The 21647-nt window shown below is 42.1% G+C and overlaps 3 protein-coding genes across 5 annotated transcripts; 1 reads left to right on the top strand and 2 right to left on the bottom strand.

Annotated features, from left to right (window-relative positions):
* Positions 1-646: 646 nt before the first annotated feature.
* On the bottom strand, positions 647-9292 carry mutyh (mutY DNA glycosylase). Of its 3 annotated transcripts, none has more exons than XM_034582854.1 (15): positions 9093-9292; positions 8325-8449; positions 7677-7716; positions 7517-7590; positions 7391-7432; positions 7234-7305; positions 6951-7064; positions 6778-6875; positions 3340-3484; positions 3126-3213; positions 2849-3031; positions 2361-2506; positions 2089-2238; positions 1435-1485; positions 647-1319 (listed from the first exon to the last, which is right to left on the bottom strand). In XM_034582854.1, exons 1-15 carry the CDS (start codon positions 9199-9201, stop codon positions 1176-1178), a joined length of 1581 nt encoding a protein of 526 aa, XP_034438745.1. In that variant the 5' UTR covers positions 9202-9292; the 3' UTR covers positions 647-1175. The 3 variants fall into 3 exon arrangements, with proteins under 3 accessions (XP_034438745.1, XP_034438746.1, XP_034438747.1); XM_034582855.1 differs by having other exon boundaries at positions 2849-3028; XM_034582856.1 differs by lacking the exon at positions 9093-9292 and having other exon boundaries at positions 7677-7752; positions 8325-8451.
* A 375-nt stretch (positions 9293-9667) lies between these two features.
* armh1 (armadillo like helical domain containing 1) lies at positions 9668-13914 on the bottom strand. Its single transcript, XM_034582865.1, has 11 exons — positions 13505-13914; positions 12836-12904; positions 12563-12729; positions 12278-12474; positions 11550-11634; positions 11336-11452; positions 10354-10426; positions 10138-10267; positions 9978-10055; positions 9796-9877; positions 9668-9708 (listed from the first exon to the last, which is right to left on the bottom strand). Exons 1-11 carry the CDS (start codon positions 13708-13710, stop codon positions 9683-9685), a joined length of 1230 nt encoding a protein of 409 aa, XP_034438756.1. The 5' UTR covers positions 13711-13914; the 3' UTR covers positions 9668-9682.
* A 1180-nt stretch (positions 13915-15094) lies between these two features.
* Positions 15095-21502, top strand: mpnd (MPN domain containing). Its single transcript, XM_034582859.1, has 13 exons — positions 15095-15310; positions 15854-16056; positions 16213-16434; positions 17225-17324; positions 17415-17493; positions 17584-17680; positions 17770-17842; positions 17967-18043; positions 18413-18581; positions 19740-19810; positions 19923-20012; positions 20125-20217; positions 20531-21502. Exons 1-13 carry the CDS (start codon positions 15307-15309, stop codon positions 20615-20617), a joined length of 1365 nt encoding a protein of 454 aa, XP_034438750.1. The 5' UTR covers positions 15095-15306; the 3' UTR covers positions 20618-21502.
* Positions 21503-21647: the final 145 nt, after the last annotated feature.

Here is a 21647-nt window from a genome sequence, read left to right as displayed (position 1 = left end):
CAATAAATAAAACGGTATTATTATGACAATAAAGTGATATTTAGAGAAAAAAATTGTAAATTTGGAATAAATAAGTGGTAATATTACGAGAAAAAAATTGTAAATTTACGATAAATAAGTGGTAATATGAGAAACAAATTCTACATTTACAATAATAAAGTGGTAATATTATGAGAAAATAGTTATAAATGTTTTTAGAATAAAGTGGGCAATGTTATGAGGACAAAGTTGTACTATTACAAGAATGAAGTTCTAATTCTATGCTACATCTCATGTAGAACATCAGAAGATCAGCCTGTCACCTGAGTTAAAATGAGGAATGTGGAGCCTCGTGTTGTCTTACTGTTGAGCAGGTTTCAAAACGGACAGAATATTTAATCTCTGTGACTCATCAGCACATTATCATAAGCATCAGGACACTGAAACCAACTGGCTATTCTGAAGAAAGAACCACAGACTTGGTGGAATCTTTGCTGCGGGTTCACTGTAAAACGTTGGTTACATCTGATTGATATTCAAAGTGGTTTCGTAGTTTCTCAAGAAATTATTTCAATTAAGTTGTTAAAGGTTATTGTAGCAAAAAATGTATCCAGTTAAAGCCGGAAGATAATATATTGTTGCCCGAATCAGAGACAGTGACTCATTGTACACAAACGTAAACTTTATTTAATACTGTGACCGGATCATAAACAGATATTGTTGTGGGTGTGTTGTAAACAGTCAGAGGAGTTTAGAGACTAGAGATTAGTTGAGCTACACAGAGGAAATCATCTTATGTCTCATTGTTCAGCTAAATTACTGTCAGTGTTTTTCTCATCAACATTGATGATGTTCTCCAACCGTGAACTAGCAGAGCTCTGTACAACACTCAGCGGTGGAGGAAGTGTTCACATCTTAATCATAAAGGTGAAAAGGCAAAAGTCTGCATGATCATAATATGGTGATTAAAAACATGATCTGCAATGAGGTCATTAAAAATCAACATGATGCACTAAAAGTCCCCACAGGGATTTATAAGAGCTGTATACACACTCAATATAAAGCCATTTAAAAACGTATCACTTCAAATTATTGGATAGAATTCGGTGATGGGATCAAAACAATACATTCATGTGGAAACAGGGGAGTTCATACACTTGTGAAGGCACCATGTTGGACTTTCACACCCAACTCCATCAACTTTCCTCTTTCACTGCTTTGAAGAAGCAGCTGAGCGAGAGCTGTCGGCCTCCGCTGCTCTCTGCGCCCAGTTTGGCTTTTATGGAGGGCGGTGGCTTCTTGTTATTTTTGACACCAGTTGCGTTTTGCTTCTTTCCATTCTGAATGAGACAAAGAGAAACAAGTGAGATATGTGACATCTGCTATTATGGATCATAAAATAAGGTGCGTTGTTGTAAAAGGTCGTGAAGTGCAGACATATGCAGAGGTACTTACCTTAGAGGTCTGTTCTTTCTGACTCTCCACAGAATCATACAGCTTCACAATCTGCAGGAGAATAGACAACCATGTGAAACCGTTAATACTCATGTGTGGACACTCACTTACTCCTGCTGTCTGAAACAGACACAGCTAGGGGTTCTTAAGAGATACCTCCGCCAAGGCTAACGCAAGTGAAATAAATTCCTGGATCCACTCCAAATTTTAATGGGTTCTTCCTTGGGTTATGCCACATCTTTCCACAATTTAGGGAAACCAGTGGAGTGGCTTTTGACAAATTCTGGTTACAGGCAGAAACAGAAACCTCCTTGGCAGAAGTAATGACATCCTGCAATCATGCTTCAGAATCTCTGAAACTGAATTTAACAACCACAATAACCAGACAACAGCTTTTTCATTTCCTGGTTTAAAAACAATTACCACAGCAGCGTGATATCAGGGAGAAGCTAAACTTAAAACCACTGAAATCCTGTGAAGTGACAAACAGCACATGTTACATATCACTCACTCTTGGGTTTATATTTTACTTTAGGTTTCACATTAGAGGACATATTTAAGCAAGTAGACTGCTGTTGTTAAAGCAGGCTACTTTTATTATTATCATTATCATCATAACACACACACACACTGCTGTGTAACCAAAACACAAACCTTTTTCACTCCTGTGGACACGGCAGCTTCCTGTAGTGCAGCTCTGCTGAGCCACTGTGTGTTTTCAGTGTGTGTTTGTGTGTCTAAGTCATTCAGGCGCACAATGTGAACCACATACGTCTGGTGGATGTGGGAGAAGATGTGAACCACCTGCAAACAGCCATCAGTCAGTTTTCAGTCAGTGATCAGTCAGTGATCAGTCAGTGATCAGTCAGAGGGTTGTTACACAGATATACAAAGACTTTATCTCTGTGTGTAAGATTTGTGCTTACGTCTCCGATGTGCTGGAGGAGGGTCTCAGTCACACTAGTTCCCAGCATCCTGCTGATCACAGCACAGAGCGCCCTCTTCTGTTTCATCTCAGAACTCTCCTCCTCCAGCAGAAGACTAGGAAACTCCCACAAGCCTGCCAACAACCCTAAAGACACACACACAGACGTTATTTTGTACTTTCAATCACTTTTTCTAAGTTATTTAAACCCGTCTTTTGTATTTATTTATTTGTTACTTCTTTTATTATTTCTGTCCACTGAAATTGAAAACTTAGGGAAATGTGAATGTCCTGCATGTGAATATTGCTTTTCTAGTCTTGATGACACTCAAAGGGCTTTATAATCGTTTTTTGACAGTGTTTTTTTAGCGGTTCAAATAAGAATGTGAAAACAAAATATCTACCCTCAGGCTACAGACTAATTTTGGTGTAAGCTGTTGAGCACCACAGACAGACCCTCCACCAGTAGGAAACACTGCAGGCTCTGACCTTTGTCCGGTCTCTGTTTGAGCAGGTACTCGTCCTCTCCCTCGTCACCACGTCTGATCACCACACACGTCAGAGTTCGCTCCACCCGGGGCGCCTTCTTTGCCGGCTTCCTGGGGAAGTTGTGAACGCCCAACGCATTGTCCCACGGCTCCGAGGGACAGAGCCGACATGTTCCACTGATCACTGAGGAGGAGGAGAAAATTCTAAAGTTATTTAGAATCACATCTACATGAAGGTCTGAGAGATGTGAGGGAGGAAGAGGAGGGAGAACACTGACCACATTCTTCTATATCAGGCAGGGATGAGGTTTTCCCCCCCAGCTTCCCCAGAAGCTTCTTAGAGTTTTGCTCTTGTTTGACGTGAACCTGCACATTCACACACGGGATCCCAGACATTAATGATCACTGACTTCTTCTTCTGTGTTTAGAAGGCAAAGCACAAACCATGAAAACTCCTTATTAACAACGGTTAGCACCAGTGACAGGCTTTACCTTGCGATACGAGTGACAGTGAGACTGGACAGGACACTGGCTGCACACTGCTCCTTTAGGGGTACACACTCGGGCCCCCAGCTCCATCATGGCCTGGTTAAAGTCCCCAGGTCTGTCTGGGTCCACCAGTGTGTTGGCTAGATCCCTGAAATACAACAGAATTTCCTCACTGTCATAGCGCCACCTACTGATTCGCCATAAAACAGGAAGTACTTTGTAAATCCAATCTGCATTATCCAACCGGCTCCGAACTACTGACCTATGATCACAATCCTGACCTGAACAGCTCCATATATTAATATTAGTTCAGGGTCATAGCGCCACCTACTGATCAGTGTGAAAATTAAGTTGTGGTAACATTGTCCAATTGACACAAAATTGCTCATGCTACATCAGAGCCCCTACTTGAACATATTTGCCCTTGAGGAGAGAACTGTGAATAATGGCAGACAATGACAACTGTATTTGTCTTTATGTTGTTTGAGGCCAATGCTTCTGCACCAGGTCCCACTCAAATGTCATTCACTCTAAACAACAGCTCAGTGTCTCTAGGACAGCTATGACCTCACTGCTAAGGTCGACCAACGAAACAAACACTCAGTGTGTCTGAGTCTCATGGTCAGTTCGTCTCCTTGAGTGGGATCAACAATTCAAGTCATGTGAGGACATTTGGGTTTAAACACACCCAGCACAGGGCAGTCTTCAGAAGTGGGGGGTATTACTTGGCTCTAACCTGTGTTGCTCATCTTCTCTCCTCAATGCATCGAGAATCAATAAACTGGGGACATCAGGACTGGTTTAAGAAACCAAATAAAAGCAGAGGTGGGAAGTAACAAAGTACAAATACTTTGTTACTGTACTTAAATAGATTTTTCACGTATCTGTACATTACTTGAGTATTTATTTTCCTGACCACTTTTTACCTTTACTCCCTACATTTGAACACAAATTTCTGTACTATCTACTCCTTATATTCTCAGAACTGGCTCGTTACTTGAGCAGCAGAGGTTGGCACACCTCTCTCTCACTCACTCGCGGGCCCCCTGCCTCGAGAGACGCGCAGGCCCCGCGGCTTGTTTGCCGTCGGGGGGGCAGGTACTCATGCAGGAGCTCGGTTCAGTTTAGTCTTTATTATTAGGGCCCGAGCACCTCCGGTGGGAGGTCCTATTGTATTTCGAAGGAATTGTTTTTCCCTTTTGGGGCTTTTTCAGGGCCTAGACATGCTCAAATTGTTACCAAAGTTTGCAGGGAATTCAAAACCCCAAAAGGTAATTGTATTCTGGAGTAATTTGAAATGGGCGTGGAAAAATGGCTCAACAGCGCCATCTAAGGAAAAGCCCCTCAGTTAGCTTTCACCGATCTTCAAAATCGTAGCCCAGGTGTATCATGACAAGACAAACAAAAAAAGGTCAGAGGTGCAATGGGAAAAAAGCAACAGGAAGCCCGCCATTTTGACTGTAGTGGCCATATTGGCCATTTTCCACATTTTTACTTTGATGTACTTGTCCCAGGGCTTTCATCAGATCAACTTCATATGGAGATGCGTGTCATCACAACAAGATGGAGATGAAAACTACCTCAAAGATCGATTTTTCGTCACATGGTGTGACCGTGGCGTGGCGTCAAAGTTTGATTACACGCCATCAAAACACAAGGTTCTGTATCTCGGACATATTTGGTCGAATCGAGTCCAAACTAGACATGTAAGACAAAAGTCCCGGCCTGATGACATTTACACAGAAATCATGACGTAAAAACACAGCGCCCCTTGGTGGCTACAGGAAGTGACATGTTTTTACTTTGATGAACTGCTCCTGGCTGCTTTACAATATACAGCTCAAAAGAGCTCAGTCAAGTCATTGGATCATGGTCAGAATTGTGACATTTCCTCAAACCGTGTAAACATTGAGGTGCGGCGAAGGTTCATCCTTCGCCAAAGGAGACGATGTTGTCATAAGTCCAGTGTGCATTGTCCTATCACCGCCAAATTGATGTCTCATGATCAGAGACCAAGCCTGAACAGCTCTATGTGTCAATATTTCCTCAGTGTCATAGCGCCACCTATTGATTCGCCATGAAACAGGAAGTACTTTGTAAATCCACTCTGCATTATCCAACCGGCTCCGAACTACTGACCTATGATCACAATCGTGACCTGAACACATCCATATATTAATATTAGTTCAGGGTCATAGCGCCACCTACGTTACATTACTTTACGTTACTTTACGTAACCTTTCGTTACTGTTAGTTACTTTTCGTTACTTGTCGTTACTTTGTAACTTTTCGTTACTTTTGGTTACTTTGTTACTTTTCGTTACTTTGTTACTTTTTGTTACTTTTCGTTACTTTTCGTTACTTTTCGTTACTTTCGTACTTTTCGTTACTTTCGTACTTTTCGTTACTTTCGTACTTTTAAGTTACTTTCGTACTTTTACTTATTTAGTTACTTTCGTACTGTTACTTTTTAGTTACTTTCGTACTTTTAGTAACTTTTTAGTTACTTTCGTACTTTTAGTTACTTTTTAGTTACTTTTGTTACTTTAGTTGAAATAACTGACTGAAACCGGTTGTTTTGTGTCTGTATAGGCCTACTATAAAAAGCACTTTGCATTTTTAATTTTGGCACTTGTACTTTTACTTTTGATACTTAAGTGAATTTCAACACCAAGATACTTTTGATACCCCAAGCACATTTTAATATGAGCTACTTTAAGACTTTGACTCAAGTCATTTTCTTACGGTGACTTTAACTTTTCTACCGGAGTCACTTTCAGGTAAGATATCTGTACTTTGACTCAGGTATGGTGTGGAGGCGAGGGGCGGCGGGGGGGGGGGGGGGGGGGTGGGGGGGGGGGGGGGGGGGGAGTGAGCACCCTTCACCTGCACTGCAGAGGACTCAATCAGCACAGGGGAGAGCTGTTAGCTGATTGGCCTCATGCTTTAAGAGGCAGAGTCTGAGCTGCCTCAGGAGGACTCTCAGAACACTCGGGAGACGCAGACACACAGGACACAGGGAGACTCTGGAAGAGACCGACGGAGGTTTAAGTTGATTTATGTTTGTTAAGTGTGTCTGAGTTAATAAAGATGATAAAACCTGAATGGTTCGTCTCTGGTTGCTGTGGTGAGAGCCGCGTGGCATGGTCGACTGCCACATATGGCTTTCAAGTACTCTATACACCACTGCATAAAAGCGATTCTGGCCTTGCTGCATTGACTTTAAGATTTTATTGATGACTACAAAACAAGCCGCACGCTTAGATCAGCTGATAGTGACAGTGACTTTGAGGCTATCGGGCTTTTGCGGTACAGGCCCAAAACTCAGGACTGACTCACCAGCTGAGATCAGACATGCTATGTCTGTGGGTGAATTAAAATGTATATTGTTTACTTTTTATTCAGGGTTTGTTGGGGATATTTATTGGCCTTTAAACTCACCAAAGAGCCTCAGTTACTGCAGGACTGGTGCTGTCAGCTCCGATGGCTCTCAGGCGACACAGCCCCCGGATCACATTTCCATCCACAGCTCCAGTTACCTAGGCAACAAGGACACAGTCACCTTGTCACTAGCACCTACAAACGTGTGTGTGTGTGTGTGTGAGATGACTAACCTGTCCCAGTGCAATAGAACCAACAGCAGCAGCAGTGTAGCGCCCCACACCAGGTAACTCCTTGAGCAGGCTGTCAACTGTCAGAGGCATCTGTCCCTTCAGCTCTGTCACGACCTAAAAGAAACACAGCAACACAATTAACACACAACTTCTTAATCCTCTCCTTAGCATTTTTCTCATCAATTATCAGTGTGACCATTTCAGTCACTTTGCACTGGGCAGAAAATCAACACAAAGCTGCTGGAACAAAGAAGAGAAGTGACACAGATACACGGACAGAAACCTTCTGAGCTCCTTCGTGAAGTCTTCTTCCTCTGGAATAGTATCCGAGACCCGCCCACATCTGGTTCACCTCCTACAAATAGATCAAAATAAATAAATCCAAGTACATTTTTGACATTTTTAGATGAACACTCTCTGTAGCTGCTGTTAGTGATCACCTCCAGTGTGGCAGCTGACAGATCCTGAACAGTCGGCCACCGCTGGAACATAAAGAAGTCCAAATTACACACCAGGCAGGATATTCACTAGATTTAATAAACACCTTATATCTTTATGACACCAACCTTCATCCACTTGTTGTAGTAATCTATTACTGTGGCCACTTGAGTCTGTTGCAGCATGATTTCTGAAACCCAGACTGAGAACAGGGGAGAAAACCTTCTTGTAAATTATGTCAACAGCAACTTATAATATCTTACATTTGTCATTAAAACATTTTCATACCTGCATATGTCCTGATGTTGAGGTCTGGTTCTGTCACAGCCTGTCAGAGGAATACAGGGAGCCGGCCTTTACATTACTTCATGTAAAAGCATAAACAACAATTCCATTTTTTCGCAATGTTGGGGCATTATTAAATATCACTGTGAATGATAAAGATGCATTGTATTACTCAGTTATCATTAAATGAATCCTTGAAGTAAGAATTGATGCAGATTAAGACATAAAAACAGACCGTTTGAAAAAGGCAACATTAAAATAAGATAAGGACGTAAATAAGAAATCACATCACTGTACATTCAGCTGCAAGTCAAATACTGTTAGATAAAATCATTAAGAAATAAAGATATCATATTCAGAGTGTATTGCACAGCCTCAGTTTGATCTATAATGCACTGACTATACATTTCATTTTTGTTTTGTTGTGTTAAGTAGTATTTGTGTGTATAATAGTATAATAGAATAAAAGTATCTTTGTTATAATAGAAAACATTATGCTGCAGTAACCGTGTCCCTGAATCACACATTAAACCTTTTGCGCTGTCATCATCATCATCATCATCATCATCATCATCAAATATAATATATTATATATATTGTGATTGTTGGGTGTCTGTCTCAAACCAGTAAACTGAATGTGTGTGTTTTTACCAGAGTCCTCCATGGCAGCTCCCTCTGCTCCCTGTCGTACCACGTCAGGAGCTCCGAGCGCAGCAGCACCACAGCAGCAGGATCAGTGAAGGTGTGGTACGAGGACGGTGAGGCAGTGGTTTCCTCTGGAAGATCAAAACATTATTATTCTATTTTTTTTGTGGAACTAAAGATCTTTAGTATGTTTCATATAGTTCAGGGCCTTTTTTATTTGATTATAGATACTTTAATATGTCCTTAATTTTTGCTTTAATCAAATATTTTTATTGTAAGCCTGTTTCAGACTGAGCACATAATGTGCCTGACACAATAATAAAAATCAATCAAACAAATCACAACAGCAGCTATTACCGTATTCTTTAACTAATGCTCAGCACCCACATATTATAGAAACAGTTTAATATCATTATAGTTATAATATCATGATTACATTTGCATGAATTATCTTTGCTATTGTGCAGAGCTGATTTTGCCCAACTGTCTCTGCACAAATACTGCAGAGACAGTTGGGGAGAGTGTGTATCCTGGTTTATAGGCCTGATGTATAAAGTGAAGCTTTATTTGCACCATGAAGGCAAAGACATGTTCAGTGAAGTCTCTTATGAAAACAGATGTGAAACTTAACAAGAGAATAAAAGTAGGATGAGCTGTGGTGACTCGGGAGACACCAAACACTGCTTCATGTTTACATACAATATAAACCCACTCCCCTCGACCTCTGCCTTTAGAAACAACACGACTTGAATAACATCACCATGGTGACGGTACCTTCTTTCACCGCTGTCTTTGTCCTCTTCCTCGTTGTTTTTGCAGATTCTATCACTTCCACTCCGCCTCTTTTGCTTTGACGCATCGCTGATCGCAACCTGCTCATCATCGGTCACCACGTACAGTCGGATTTCACGGTTTGTTTACCTCGATGATTCCAGTTTGTCTCCCGCCACGTTCAGGATGCTCGTCCAATCAGCTGCGAGGAAGTGGGGGAAGTAGGCGTTACGTCATCTCCGGTAGGTGGGTCAAGTAAAAGTTGCATACGGGTCTTTTTGTGTGGTTCATTCATATTGATAATTATTACTATAACTTTAATTACTGTGAAATAGAAGATATGATTCTTATTTGTGCTTTTTTAGAGAAAACAAACGGGGCATAAGTAAATTAATAAAAATGAGTCAGGAAGCAAATTAATAAAAAAAAATTTTTTATTTTTCATGATTATTTAAATTTGAAAATAGTAGCAGAATGTTGACAGTTACACTGTTTTTTTATTAACATATAAATGCAACAATTACAAAATTTCAAATTAAATTAAATTTATCTGCTTCATTAAAATTATTATTATACAGTATATGCTCCTCTTGTCAGTCTTCAGAGTCACCATCCAAAACTGTAACACAAACATTAGGGAAACAAATATTTTCTGATCATAAACATCAACCAGCTCTAACATAAACTCAGTGATTCAAGTTTTCACCTTCACATATGTTGACTTTGTTCGTCAGCAGGTTTTCTGCTTGTGTTTCATCCAGATTCATGTGAAAAGTCTCAGCCTGGTTCTGCAGAGACCGAGTTATTAGATTTGTTATTGCAATCTTCTCCACGCTCACCTTCTAACCCCTGTTATTGTGATATGTGTCAGGTTATATGAGAACTTACCACAAAGGTTGCAAACAGTGACCTGCCCATGAATCTCTCCACATGTTCCTCAATGACAGGGGATGAGCGGACAAAGTGCTAGGCAGAGATGACAGCAGGTATTCAGTGCAAGTCTGTGCATGGAACATATGTATGTGTGTAGCAGATAACATGTATGTACCTGTAGGGCCAGGCTGGCTTGTATCTGAGCATCAGTGTGTTCTCTGTTGCCCAAAGCACACAGGAGACACTGGATCACTCCAAGAGAGAAAAGAGCATGAGAAATCTCCGGATCCTCTTCAGCCAGCAACCTTCAACACAATCAACACCATCAAAATACATCATTACTAATAAACTGCAATTAATCCTTATAACTTTTCTCATTTAATGACCATACCTTATGGTTTTAGCTGCAGCCGCTTGTTGCACAAACACAGGCAGAGATCCAATCATCACCATCATCTCAGCCTCTGACGACATTGTATGTGTAAAAAAAAAGTGATAATAACATGTTAATGTCACAGGATATAATTACCTCAGATTCCCCAGATCAGGGGAACATCCAGGATTTTTTTGTTTAACTTTCTTTAACATTGTGGATCACATAGGGAGATATAAACTTTTTTGGTTTATTTCTCAAAGAAATATTCATGGATCCTGATGACATGTTTATGGGACTGATTCTATGAGTGTGTTCAATTTGGTGCAGAACCAAATATAAATTTTGAATCTTCAAATAAAAAATTTGGATCTAGTGAATTTAAATGTGGCTGTGACTGTTGGGCTAGTTTACTTATGTAATCAGAAGGTACAGGCCCATCTCATGCAAATTAGATCCACACACAAATTTATGAGTGCAAATATGAATATACCCTGTTTTTATGGTCAGCCTCAGATGTTGGGCTGTTAACTTGCCAATATCTGTATTGCTTCATTTATCATGTTAATTCATCAAGCTTGTTATGAATTATTCTAATGTTAGTGTGTTGTCTATACATCTTATGTGTTGAGGATTTAGTGAATTCAACATTTGTTCATGGGTTTATTATTCTATTATTTTCTAAGGGTTCAGATTTTATTCATGTGTTTCACTCTGTATTTTATGTTTTTCTTTGTCGAAAGGGTTATAAAGTCTTGAATCTTGACTCTTCTGATTGTTCGTCACCTGAAGCTTTATTTCTCCAGCTTAAAAGTTTTCTACTGGTCTATTTTAGAAGTTCGAGAAAAATTTGCCAATAACATAGCTTAGGTTTCCTGATGGAAATTCTCTTCCTATTACTGATCAGTTTAAAGATGCTGCTCTATCAGACTTTAAAGATAAAACTGACTTTAATTAGCTACACATGGAAAAGCAACAGACATCCAGACTGAAGTGTCACCTTCTGTGATCTGCTGTGACTTCACGTCTTCTGTAGCAGGCCTCAGCAGAGCCACCAGGCCACTGAGAAGCACCGGCCTCACTTCAGAACACTTCAAGTCGAGGATAAGATGAATAGCTGTCAGGGAGAGAAGAGTGTTGGACGAGGTGAAACTGTGAAGCTACAGGAAACGTTTATCACTATGAGGTTGGAATTAAATGTCTTCTCTTCTTACCTTCATCCTGGACGTCCAGGTGAAGAGATCGCAGCTTGTTCAGCAGAGGGTCAACAATGCTCTGATGGGCCGTCTTCATTCTGGACTGTGAGGGAAAATAACTTCTTCTTAAATTGTAAAAAATATCATAAATTGTTTGGTTCTCATTACATATATAAATCTAAAGACATTCTCATGATAGGACCACACCAGCAGAATAATAATAATAATAATTATTATAATACATTTGATTTGTATAGCGCTTTTTAAGGAACTGAAAGTTACACAACATATTAAAACATAACACAACATAACATAATTATTTTTACCAGTCTCAACAACATGGCTGGTGTTGTTTTAACCTGTGTGTGTGTGTGTGTGTAAGTGTGTGTGTGTGTGTGTGTGTGTGTGTGTGTATGTGTGTGTGTGTGTGTGTGTGCGTGTGCGTGTGCGTGTGTGTGCGTGTGCGGGTGCGTGTGCGTGTGTGTGTGCGTGTGTGTGTGTGTGTGTGTGTGTGTGGTCCTGTAGCAGAAACTAACTCTGAGGCAGACTTGTCTATTTTGGCAGGTGTTACAGCGGGTGTCTCCAGGTCAAGACCACATTCTTCCATGACTACACACACTCACACAAATACACAAAACAATTCCAGCCAGATGGTAAAAATAGATACGGTCCGTGCATGAGTGGACATGAATGCTCTGAGAACAGTCATGTTCAGGTTTGGAATGCAGCTTCATCTCTAACTGTACCTGAACAACACGTAGGGTGTGCAGCACCATCTGCTGGGCTTTAGGAGAGCTACAAGCCATGAGGGCGATGAGGCTTTTGTAGATCAGATTTTGATATTTAGGATTCCAGTGGGACAGGGACTCCAGCAGGGCCCAGGCTGTGTCTTGGGTTTCCTCTGTGTTTGTCTTGGCCAGACACTCTGCTATCACTTCCACACCTGTAGAGTAATAAAGAGGGCAGAGCTGATGGATGCTAAAGTGCCTATAGTGATCCAAATGGTGAATCAAAAGAATAGTGAAATTCACCATGGCTTTCACAGATCATCTCTTTGTACTTGCGACCAGCGTTGGAGACAGTGAGCAGGAGATGGACGGCCTCGGCCTTGTCCTCCTCTTTGCTCTCAGCGTGACTCAGGATGTCCAGGAGAGTGAGAACGCCTCCGTCCTCCAGGAACTCCATCAGGTACTGATCACTGACCGAAACAGAGCAGTCACAGAGGAATTGAGCTCACTCAGAAAACGGCTCACAGATACAGTCGTTGATAGTTTATGATGATGATGTTTTTTCATTTCACTTACTGGCCTGATGCAGACAGGAAAATCCTGATTGCTCTTAACTGGAGGCCCAAGAAAGTCCCAAACATGTATCTGGACATTTAGTGAAGGACTGGGTCTCAGTTGGTTATATGAGTCAATCCAGTAGGTTCAGGCCCCCAGGAGGCCAACAATATATCTACCAATCCATTTTGTGTTCTGTTAGCAGGATTATACAAAAACTACAGAACTGATTTGATTGTAACTCTCTGGAAGGATGAGGTTTGGCCAAAGGAGAACCTTAAAAATCAAATATTATTAGAGGACGGATATCTTGGTGTGTACAATTTGGTGCAGCTTACTTGAGTTTAAGGGCACTATTAAGGTCATGAAGACTTCATTGCACACAGAACTAAAAAAGTTAATAATATTCAATATAATATACAGTACAGGATACAGAACATATACATTATAATATTTTAAACATAAAAATACAAAGATGTGGGTTAAAGATATGAATTACCATTATTGTCACAGTCATACATACAGTGTTTGATTGTTTTTGGTTGGCTACTGTTGCTAAGCAATCAAAGCTCAACAGGGTCCTGACCCTCTGTGGACCACCCCCTGTAGATTTGTGATTCACGTGTTGATAGGTAAGTCAACAACAGGCTCCACGTGTCAGACATGGCTGTAACATCAGACTGAGGATACGTGAGTCTCATCCAGGTGGTGAGTCGAGCCAGAAAGAGACTGGACACCTGAGCGAACTCACTCTCCAGCTCATAGCACGTCTTCCCTGAGCTCTGACCCACAAAGGTGCTCAACATGCGGCCGCGCACCGTCCTGTCTCCACGGTCCCACTCCCGGAGAAAACTCAGTACTCTGCCGATGTTCGCTGGTTCCTCCGGGTTCGACATGATGCTTGTTCCGGAGCCGAGTCTGGATCTGGATTTACTTTGTTATTATGAATGACACTGTTAAAGTCTTCTCAATCACGTCCGCTCATCTCCCTCTCAGTTTACGTGGAGCTGTGGGTTGCTTAGCAACCTCCCACCGTCTGTGTGCGTTCACGTGTTGTTGGAATAATCGGAGAAAGTAGCTCCCGACCAAGAGATTCCACGTGAATCTCAAGATGGAGAAATAAACCTTTTCCAAATAATGACTTCGTATCTGAAAACAAAACGTATGATCTCAAAATAACAACTTAATGTCTCAAAATAATGAGTTAGTATCTCATAATTAAACATATTTTATCATATCATTTTGTATTTCACAAAAGTGAGCTTCCACAGTACAACTCAAAAATTCAACGAAAATGTTGGTACTCGAACAAATGATATTACTCTCATCTCCAAATAGCAGCTTCTAATGTGAACAAATGTTAAACTTTTGTCACTTGCCTAACACATTCGTATATATATACCAATATAGAAGCATTAAATGATTTAAAGGCCTGACCCTTTTCCTTTACCCTTTGTTATCATACAAATAAGTTTGTTTACATTTGTGATGATTGTATTTTTGTTCTGTATTTTGTAATCTATTTCAATTTAACTTATTTCTACAGAAGATGAATCATGAGTCTGAAATTAAGCAAAACACCTGTGTTTACACGGAGCCCCTGAAGTCCCAAAAGATGATTTATTTGTATCTCACAAGATAGTGTTTATGTTTTTTCCACCATTCGGACTTAAAAGCACGTGAACGCGCATGAATCGGAACAACTCCCGACTCCACAAAATCTGGAAATGGGACGTTCCGAGGAGCACGTGAACGCGCAGTGTATTCCCTGAACGTGGAGCCTGTGTTACCAGCAGGTGGCGGTACCAGAAGCAGACTCAGGCTAGACACACCGCCCCCTGCTGGCTGCTTCCCTGTACGTCAGCCTGTCTCCTCGCTAACGTGAAGGCGCTCGGTGCAGAAAACCCAGTTACACACAGCGGAGAGGGTTCGAAACCTGCGGCCTCGGTCATCGGGCAGTGTTTCCCACACACAGTCCTCAGGATGGACCGTGTGTGAGTCTCCTGACAGCGGGACCACACTTCATCTTCTCCGTGGGGGGGGGGCAGATTTACCGCTGCACCGCTGAAACATGAACATCTTTCAAAACAAATATCCACAAACCTACGTTAATATCATGACTTCATATTGACTGTGAGGCGTTTAAGGGCTGATGGGAGTGTGCGTGGACCGGCACACACAAACACGCACGCACGCACGCACACATATATACACACACACGCACACAGACACACACAGTGACAAGGACGCAGGAAGAAAGAAAGGGGAGGGGACCTGACATTAAAGCAACACAACAAGGAAACTACACCGCGGAACCACACACACACACACGCCTTCATTTTATGTTTTGAATAATAGCCGGAGCCAGTGTGGCGAAGTGTGTGTGTGTGTGTCCGTGAAATCAGCCCGCGCTCGAACCCCCGCACAAGCCGCGAGTGGTCCGGAACACAAGCCGCTTTTCCACGGGGCTGGACTTGAAGGCGTGCAGAGACATGGGTGAGAATAATGGACAGATGATTGTAAATGTGAGGGAGACATGAAGAGAGGGGGGGGGGGAGCAGGCCTCTTCCTGCGGAGACAGCCGAGCAGAAACAAAAGAACAGCCCGCACAGCTCAGCTCGTATTCACGGAAACGCCAGTTTAGATTTTCTTTTTGATTTCCGTTTTTCTTGAACCGGAACAAGGTGGCTATCATTTTTAATATGCAGCACTTATAAATGAGGCCGGCTGCCATTACAGTGGAGCGCTCATTACCAAGTCCCTGTGCAGGGAGCGAATACTGCACTTTAATCCTCCTGTTACTTCCATATACAGATGTTTCACTGGCAGTCAGGTGCTTTGTAATGTGGAAACCTCTCAGTAACATTGGTTCAATGAGTAAACCTGATGTTAATGCACCATAACAAGCTAACATGAGGCTCCAACATCAACATGACGCCCCCTCCTCCCTCCAGCAGACCTGATCCTCAGTGTGTGTGTGTGTGTGTGTGTGTGTGTGTGTGTGTGTGTGTGTGTGTGTGTGTGTGTGTGTCCTCTCAGGCTCAGAGCCACCCAGCTCACCACAGGTGGTGGAGGATGGAGGAGAGGAGGATGAGGAGGAGCTGAGCGGAGGGGAGGAGGCAGAACTGAGGTCCAGCTCCGGCCGGGGGTCCCTGCTGACCCGAAGGGGCATCACCCTGAGGGTGCTGCTGAAGGACGGCCTGGTGGAGCCAGGGGACGGCGTGCTCGCCATCCACTACCTGGTAATAACACACATCACAGCAGAGGACAGGAAGAATGTGTAATATTTATGTGTTGAGTTGTGTCTGGTGAAGATGGCCGGTGTCTCTGAATTGCACCAGGTGATTTCTTTAGGGGAGTAAACACTCTCATGTGCTTCCTCTTCTCTCTTTCCTCAGGGTAAGAACTTTGTTGGGGACCTGTTGAATGATGGGAAGATCCGATGGGTGGAGACGGGTCAGATCTTCAACTCCCCCAGTGCCTGGGCGACTCACTGCAAGCGTCTGGTCAACCCGGCCAAGAAGTCCGGCTGTGGCTGGGCGTCGGTACGATACCGGGGGCAGAAACTGGTCCAGTACAAAACCACCTGGCTGCACAAGTACCAGCCCAGCGCAGACATGGTGAGACCACAAGCATGGATCCATTTTGTTCTTCATCTTCTCCTTTTCTGAATAAAGCAAGTATCCGACACAAAATTAGAACATATTTTCTTGTAATAGTTTCTAATTCTGTGCAAATAACAACAAAGCTGAATGAAAAGCCCATTTACTTGTAGTACAGCATCTTATCAGATAGTTAATAAGTTAAGATAAGATAAGATAAAACTTCATTGATCCAACACCGGGGAAATTCTAATCTTGTATCAGTGCAGAGACTGGACGAGAGAAAAAAGAGTGGAGAAGAAGAGAAAAGTCAGATTTTAGAAGAAGAGTGATGAATTCTATAACAAGGGAGAGATCAGAACTTTTTTCATTTGGAAATAAAGTCTACTTTTATATTTATTTGCTCACAGAGGAAGAAAAATCTGTAATCTTATAATCCACAGTGCATTACATTGAGGCGTAGATATTCTGGAGACAGCATTTCTCTGACCCCTGATCACAGATTCACTGTGGACATGAGCAGTTTTCCTTTATCACACTCTTTAATTGGGAGGATTGTTAGAGGCCTGAAGAGGTGAAAATATACAGTGTTTAAGTAAAGTTAGTCAAAAATCCCAGATCTGGAAGGAAACAGATGGTTGATTGGCCTTTAATCATCCATGTTAACAAAAAGTTTATATTATCAAGACATTTCTCTTCAATGATATTTTCACCTTTTATTTCCGGGACCCTTGGGCATGATTTGTTCCCCTGGTAGTTTATATGACTGTCTCTGATTTACCCTGTGTTCTGTATCCTGTGATGTCAGAGCCTGGTGAGTGAGGAGGATGACGACGAGGATGAAGAGGAGGGGAAAACGGCCGTGCAAGCAGATGAGAAGAACAAGAACGGCAAACCTGGATTAAGTGGTACGATCCTGCTCTTCTTTCTTCTCCTCTCCTCTCCCCTCCCCTCCCCTCCCCTCCTCTCGTCTCAAACCTTTCTGATGCTTGTTACAGATGTCATGGTTTCTCGAAGAACTGACAGAGAGAGAATTCCTGTCAGATATTGCACCTTGGGCACCAGAGACGCTGCCAGGTACTTCCTGTTATTCTGACTGATCTATGTAATTTTAAATGACTATCATAATGTGCATGCGGTGAATGAGACACTACCTTGTCTCCTCAGAGATCTGCACACTCTAGTGGAGCTGTCCGCTTTCTCAGCCATCAACAGATTTCAGCCTTTCAACGTGGCCGTGTCCAGTAATGTTCTGCTGCTAATGGTGAGCTACAGTCGCAGCTGACGCAGGATAATGAAACACTGACCAACATTTTAAAACACACAGTTACCTGCTTTTTGTCCTTTTTATAGGACTTTCACTGTCACCTGACCACCAGTGAGGTGGTGGGATACCTCGGAGGACGGTGGGACACCAACACACAATGTGAGTGGGACGTTGACTGTAGAAATAGGAACAAGCAACAAAAAATAGGTATATATGAGCAGAAGATGAAAATGAAGATGTCTTCATCACCAGCGTGTTTCTCTTTATCGTTGCTGTATTTCAGTGCTGACAGTCTTAAGGGCTTTCCCCTGTCGGACCAGGCTGGCGGATAGAGACTCAGCTTCTGCTGTTGAGGAGGAGGTACAGTAACACAGGGACTGTGAATCAGTCATGTATGCCCTCAGAAAACATGAAGGTGAATGACAGCCATTTTAAAGATTCACAGCCTCTTCCTGTGCCCCAGGACAGTGCAGCAGGCAGCACCTTTTTCATTTTCTGGGACATTTTTAAGATTTTATTTGTTGGCAGAGTGAAGGAGGAGGCAGGAAACTGGATGTCAGGGTAGAGTGAGAAAAATGATACTTAGAAAGTGGTCTGACTGGCCGGGACTCGGACTACGTGCTATGTTTGCTAAGCCTGGAGATGTGCACATGTATTAACTTCAGGTGAAAGAATAACCATATATCCCTTTTTTTAAATCAGTGTATTGTCCTGTTTCCTCTGGTCTAGATCTGTCAGAACCTGTTCATGCGCGGGCTGTCGTTGGTGGGCTGGTACCACAGTCACCCGCGAGGTCCGGCTCTGCCCTCGCTGCAGGACATTGACTCCCAGATGGACCACCAGCTGAGGCTGCAGGGTTCAAACAACGGCTTCCAGCCCTGTCTGGGCATCATTTGTGGTCAGTGTGGGACTGTTATTGATTATTGATCTGTATATAAAACTGTCTTGGAAAAAGTTTTCCCACTATGAAAACATGTAATATCAATATTATTAATTACTAATGAGTAGTACTCACTAGTACTATTCCATTAGTACTAGTCCATGCATGGAAGTCAAATAGCATTGAATAAGTTCACTGAAGTAACTCTATATACCTTACAGAGGAGGAGGATCTAGCTACAATGTTAGTACAGTAAGTGAACTGCTGGGTCAGAAATGGTTATCATCATCGATCAAATATGATCTCTAGAGCCAGATGAACAATTTGTCTCATAGGGTTTAACTTCAAGGTGCAACCTCCTCTGACCTTCACCCTCAACAAGAGTGAGACCAAACTACTAGAAAACCCCATTAACAGAGGGAGAAAAACATTTCAGAGAAGTCGCCCAAAAATGTACTTAAATAAAAATGAAATAAGGTAGTGGGGTAAAGTGTCGACAGATTCATTTCACGGAAATACCCTCAGCTGCTATGAAAGCCATCTGAATAAACAGTGCTGTTTAGTTCCCATTCAATACAATACAATACAATGCAAAACGACTTTATTAATCCCGAAGGCACTTTGGTTTAGGGCAATTAACGCACACTGAAAAAAACAAGCTACAGAACTGCACTGACAAACCACTAATCCACTAAACCATAACACAATAAAACACCATAGAAGAGCTGTTCAGTTGCATTGAGCTAAAAGTGCAATTCCTTTAAAGATACTACTTTTCTTTAAAAATAGTTAAAGTAATATTAAATAACTAAATAAATTAAACTACTTTGTTCTATTGTGTCTCAGTTGTGTAGAAATAAAAGCTGTAACCTTTTCATCTTATAAATTAAATTTTTACTGCATAGTGTTTTGCAAGGAAATAAGGCAAAAAGTGAGGTGTTTTGTCCATGTTCACTTTTGAGTACCTGTAGGTTGACGGCCAATCACACTGCAGTGAGATCAGTAAAATATGACCAAAATAATTTTAGGACTAGTGTCCTAAAGGTACATTTCACTGCCTGTTTCTAAAATGGAAACTTCTTGTATTTCCAAGTGAAGGTATCACTACAATGAACACAGTTTGTCTGGTCTAAACCTCGTCATCATTTAGCTCTGAACTTTTTCTCTTTTCAACAGGACCATATTATCACGGCAATCAAGGTGTGGCGTCCACAATCACTCCATTCTGGGTCGTACCACCACCTGAGGTAAAGAAACACACATAAGTAAAAGACTTAAAACTAATCGTTGTCTAATTTCATGTCGGAGACGTTCGTTGATGTTTTATAATAAACCTGTGTCTCATCTGTGTTCCTGCAGCAACGGCCCAATGACTACGGCATCCCAGTGGCTGTGGAGGTCACCTACGTACAAGACAACTTCCTCACCAGTGACGTCCTGAATGAGATGGTACTGATACTGCCGCGTCAGAGCTGTGAAAACAAATACAACAGATAAATCCAAACATGTTTCATGGTTTTTATAAATTACCATTAAACATGTTTTTTTTTTATATCCAAAGATGCTGCTGGTCGACTACTACAGGGCGGCTCCCGACGTCGTCCAGTTCAGCCAGTACTGGTGCCCGGATACAACCATGATGGACAAGATCAAGGTAGAAGGATTAATGGAAGACAAAATAGATGTTAACTTAGGCTACATCCATACTACTACGTTTCTGTTTGAAAACGGCGCTTTCAAGCTAAAACGATCTCTGGCCACACGTTTTGGCTCCGTATCAGTTTTGATCCCCATCCATACTAACAGGTTTGAAAATGCATATCACGTGATAGCTCGCATTTCCGTGCGTTTTCGTGCATTTTCAAATGGAAAAGTAGGAGTGTGGATGTGGCCTCAGCTGTAAAGGGATGTGTTCGGGATTCCTCAAGCCCCTTCATCTGACCTACAATGTGTGTCTCCTTCCTCAGGGCTCTCTGAGCTGCCATGCCCCCAAAGACCAGGCCTACTCACAGATCTTGGAGCATGTCTACAGTCAGCTGGGCAGCATGCCCTGAGCGGATCCGTCCTTGCGGATCCGCTCTCCTTCTCAAGTTGTTCCATTTCAAACACCTCCTGTGCAGAGCCACCAGGTCTCGGCTGCCACGGGCGTAAACAATGTAAAACCTGCTCTGAAAAACATGTAGATGCCTTGAATTCTCTCATGCTTAATTTGACGCAGCGTTATCACGGGTTAAAACACACGTCAATGACACTGAAGGTGCTAAAGCTGTGATGTGAGTCACCCCAGGACCTTTTATTTGCCAACAGAGAAAGGGATTTCGAGAACAGGGAACTAACGAGTGTTAAAAACCAATAGTGAAATATTGTTTTTATGACACTAAATGGAAGTGTTTCATGGATCAGCCCATGGAGGAACGCCAGCCTCTTACCTTTTACACATGGACCTATGTGCCTGTCGGTGCCAGTTTCCTGTGCTATGAGCAGATTTTGGCAGATATGTACAATGTTACCTTGTAATTGCCTTTATAGAGTAAACCAGGATCAGCGACTGGGCTGAAAACATGAAAAAAAAAATGGTAGTGACCTAAACTATACTCTGAAATTGGTTTGTGAATGTTTTTGTCACTAAAATCGAAGGGTTGCAGTAAAGTAAAAATCCATTTTGACAAACAAGTTTTCTTTTTAACAAACCTGTGTGTGTGTGTGAGTGTGTGTGTGTGTGTGTGTGAGAGCTGCGTTGTGAATGTGCGTCTCTACTGTGTCCCTGTCAGGTTCCACCACATGAGTCCTGTTGTTAGGACTCATTATTGCTTCCTCTCTAGCTGTACTGTATTTATTAACTGTGGACTGTGTGATGTACATGTGTGAAGACTTCTGCCTTAAGCCTGCTGATTGATTACCCACAAAGCATTAAAATATAAACACTGGAACTATTTAAACATGTCTATCTCTTTTTTTTCTTTTTACCTCTGAAACACCTCCAGGGAAACTTTTCAAATTTGGAACTAATGTTTCCTTGAAATCAAAGATGAAGTGATTAGAATTTGGGGATCAAAGGTCAAGGTGGCTGTGACCTACAGAACA

The sequence above is a fragment of the Hippoglossus hippoglossus genome, chromosome 4, assembly GCF_009819705.1.
Source record: "Hippoglossus hippoglossus isolate fHipHip1 chromosome 4, fHipHip1.pri, whole genome shotgun sequence".
Taxonomy (NCBI): domain Eukaryota; kingdom Metazoa; phylum Chordata; class Actinopteri; order Pleuronectiformes; family Pleuronectidae; genus Hippoglossus; species Hippoglossus hippoglossus.
The sequence above is the reverse complement of the archived record's forward strand: the minus strand, read 5'-3'. Positions and strand labels throughout refer to the sequence as shown.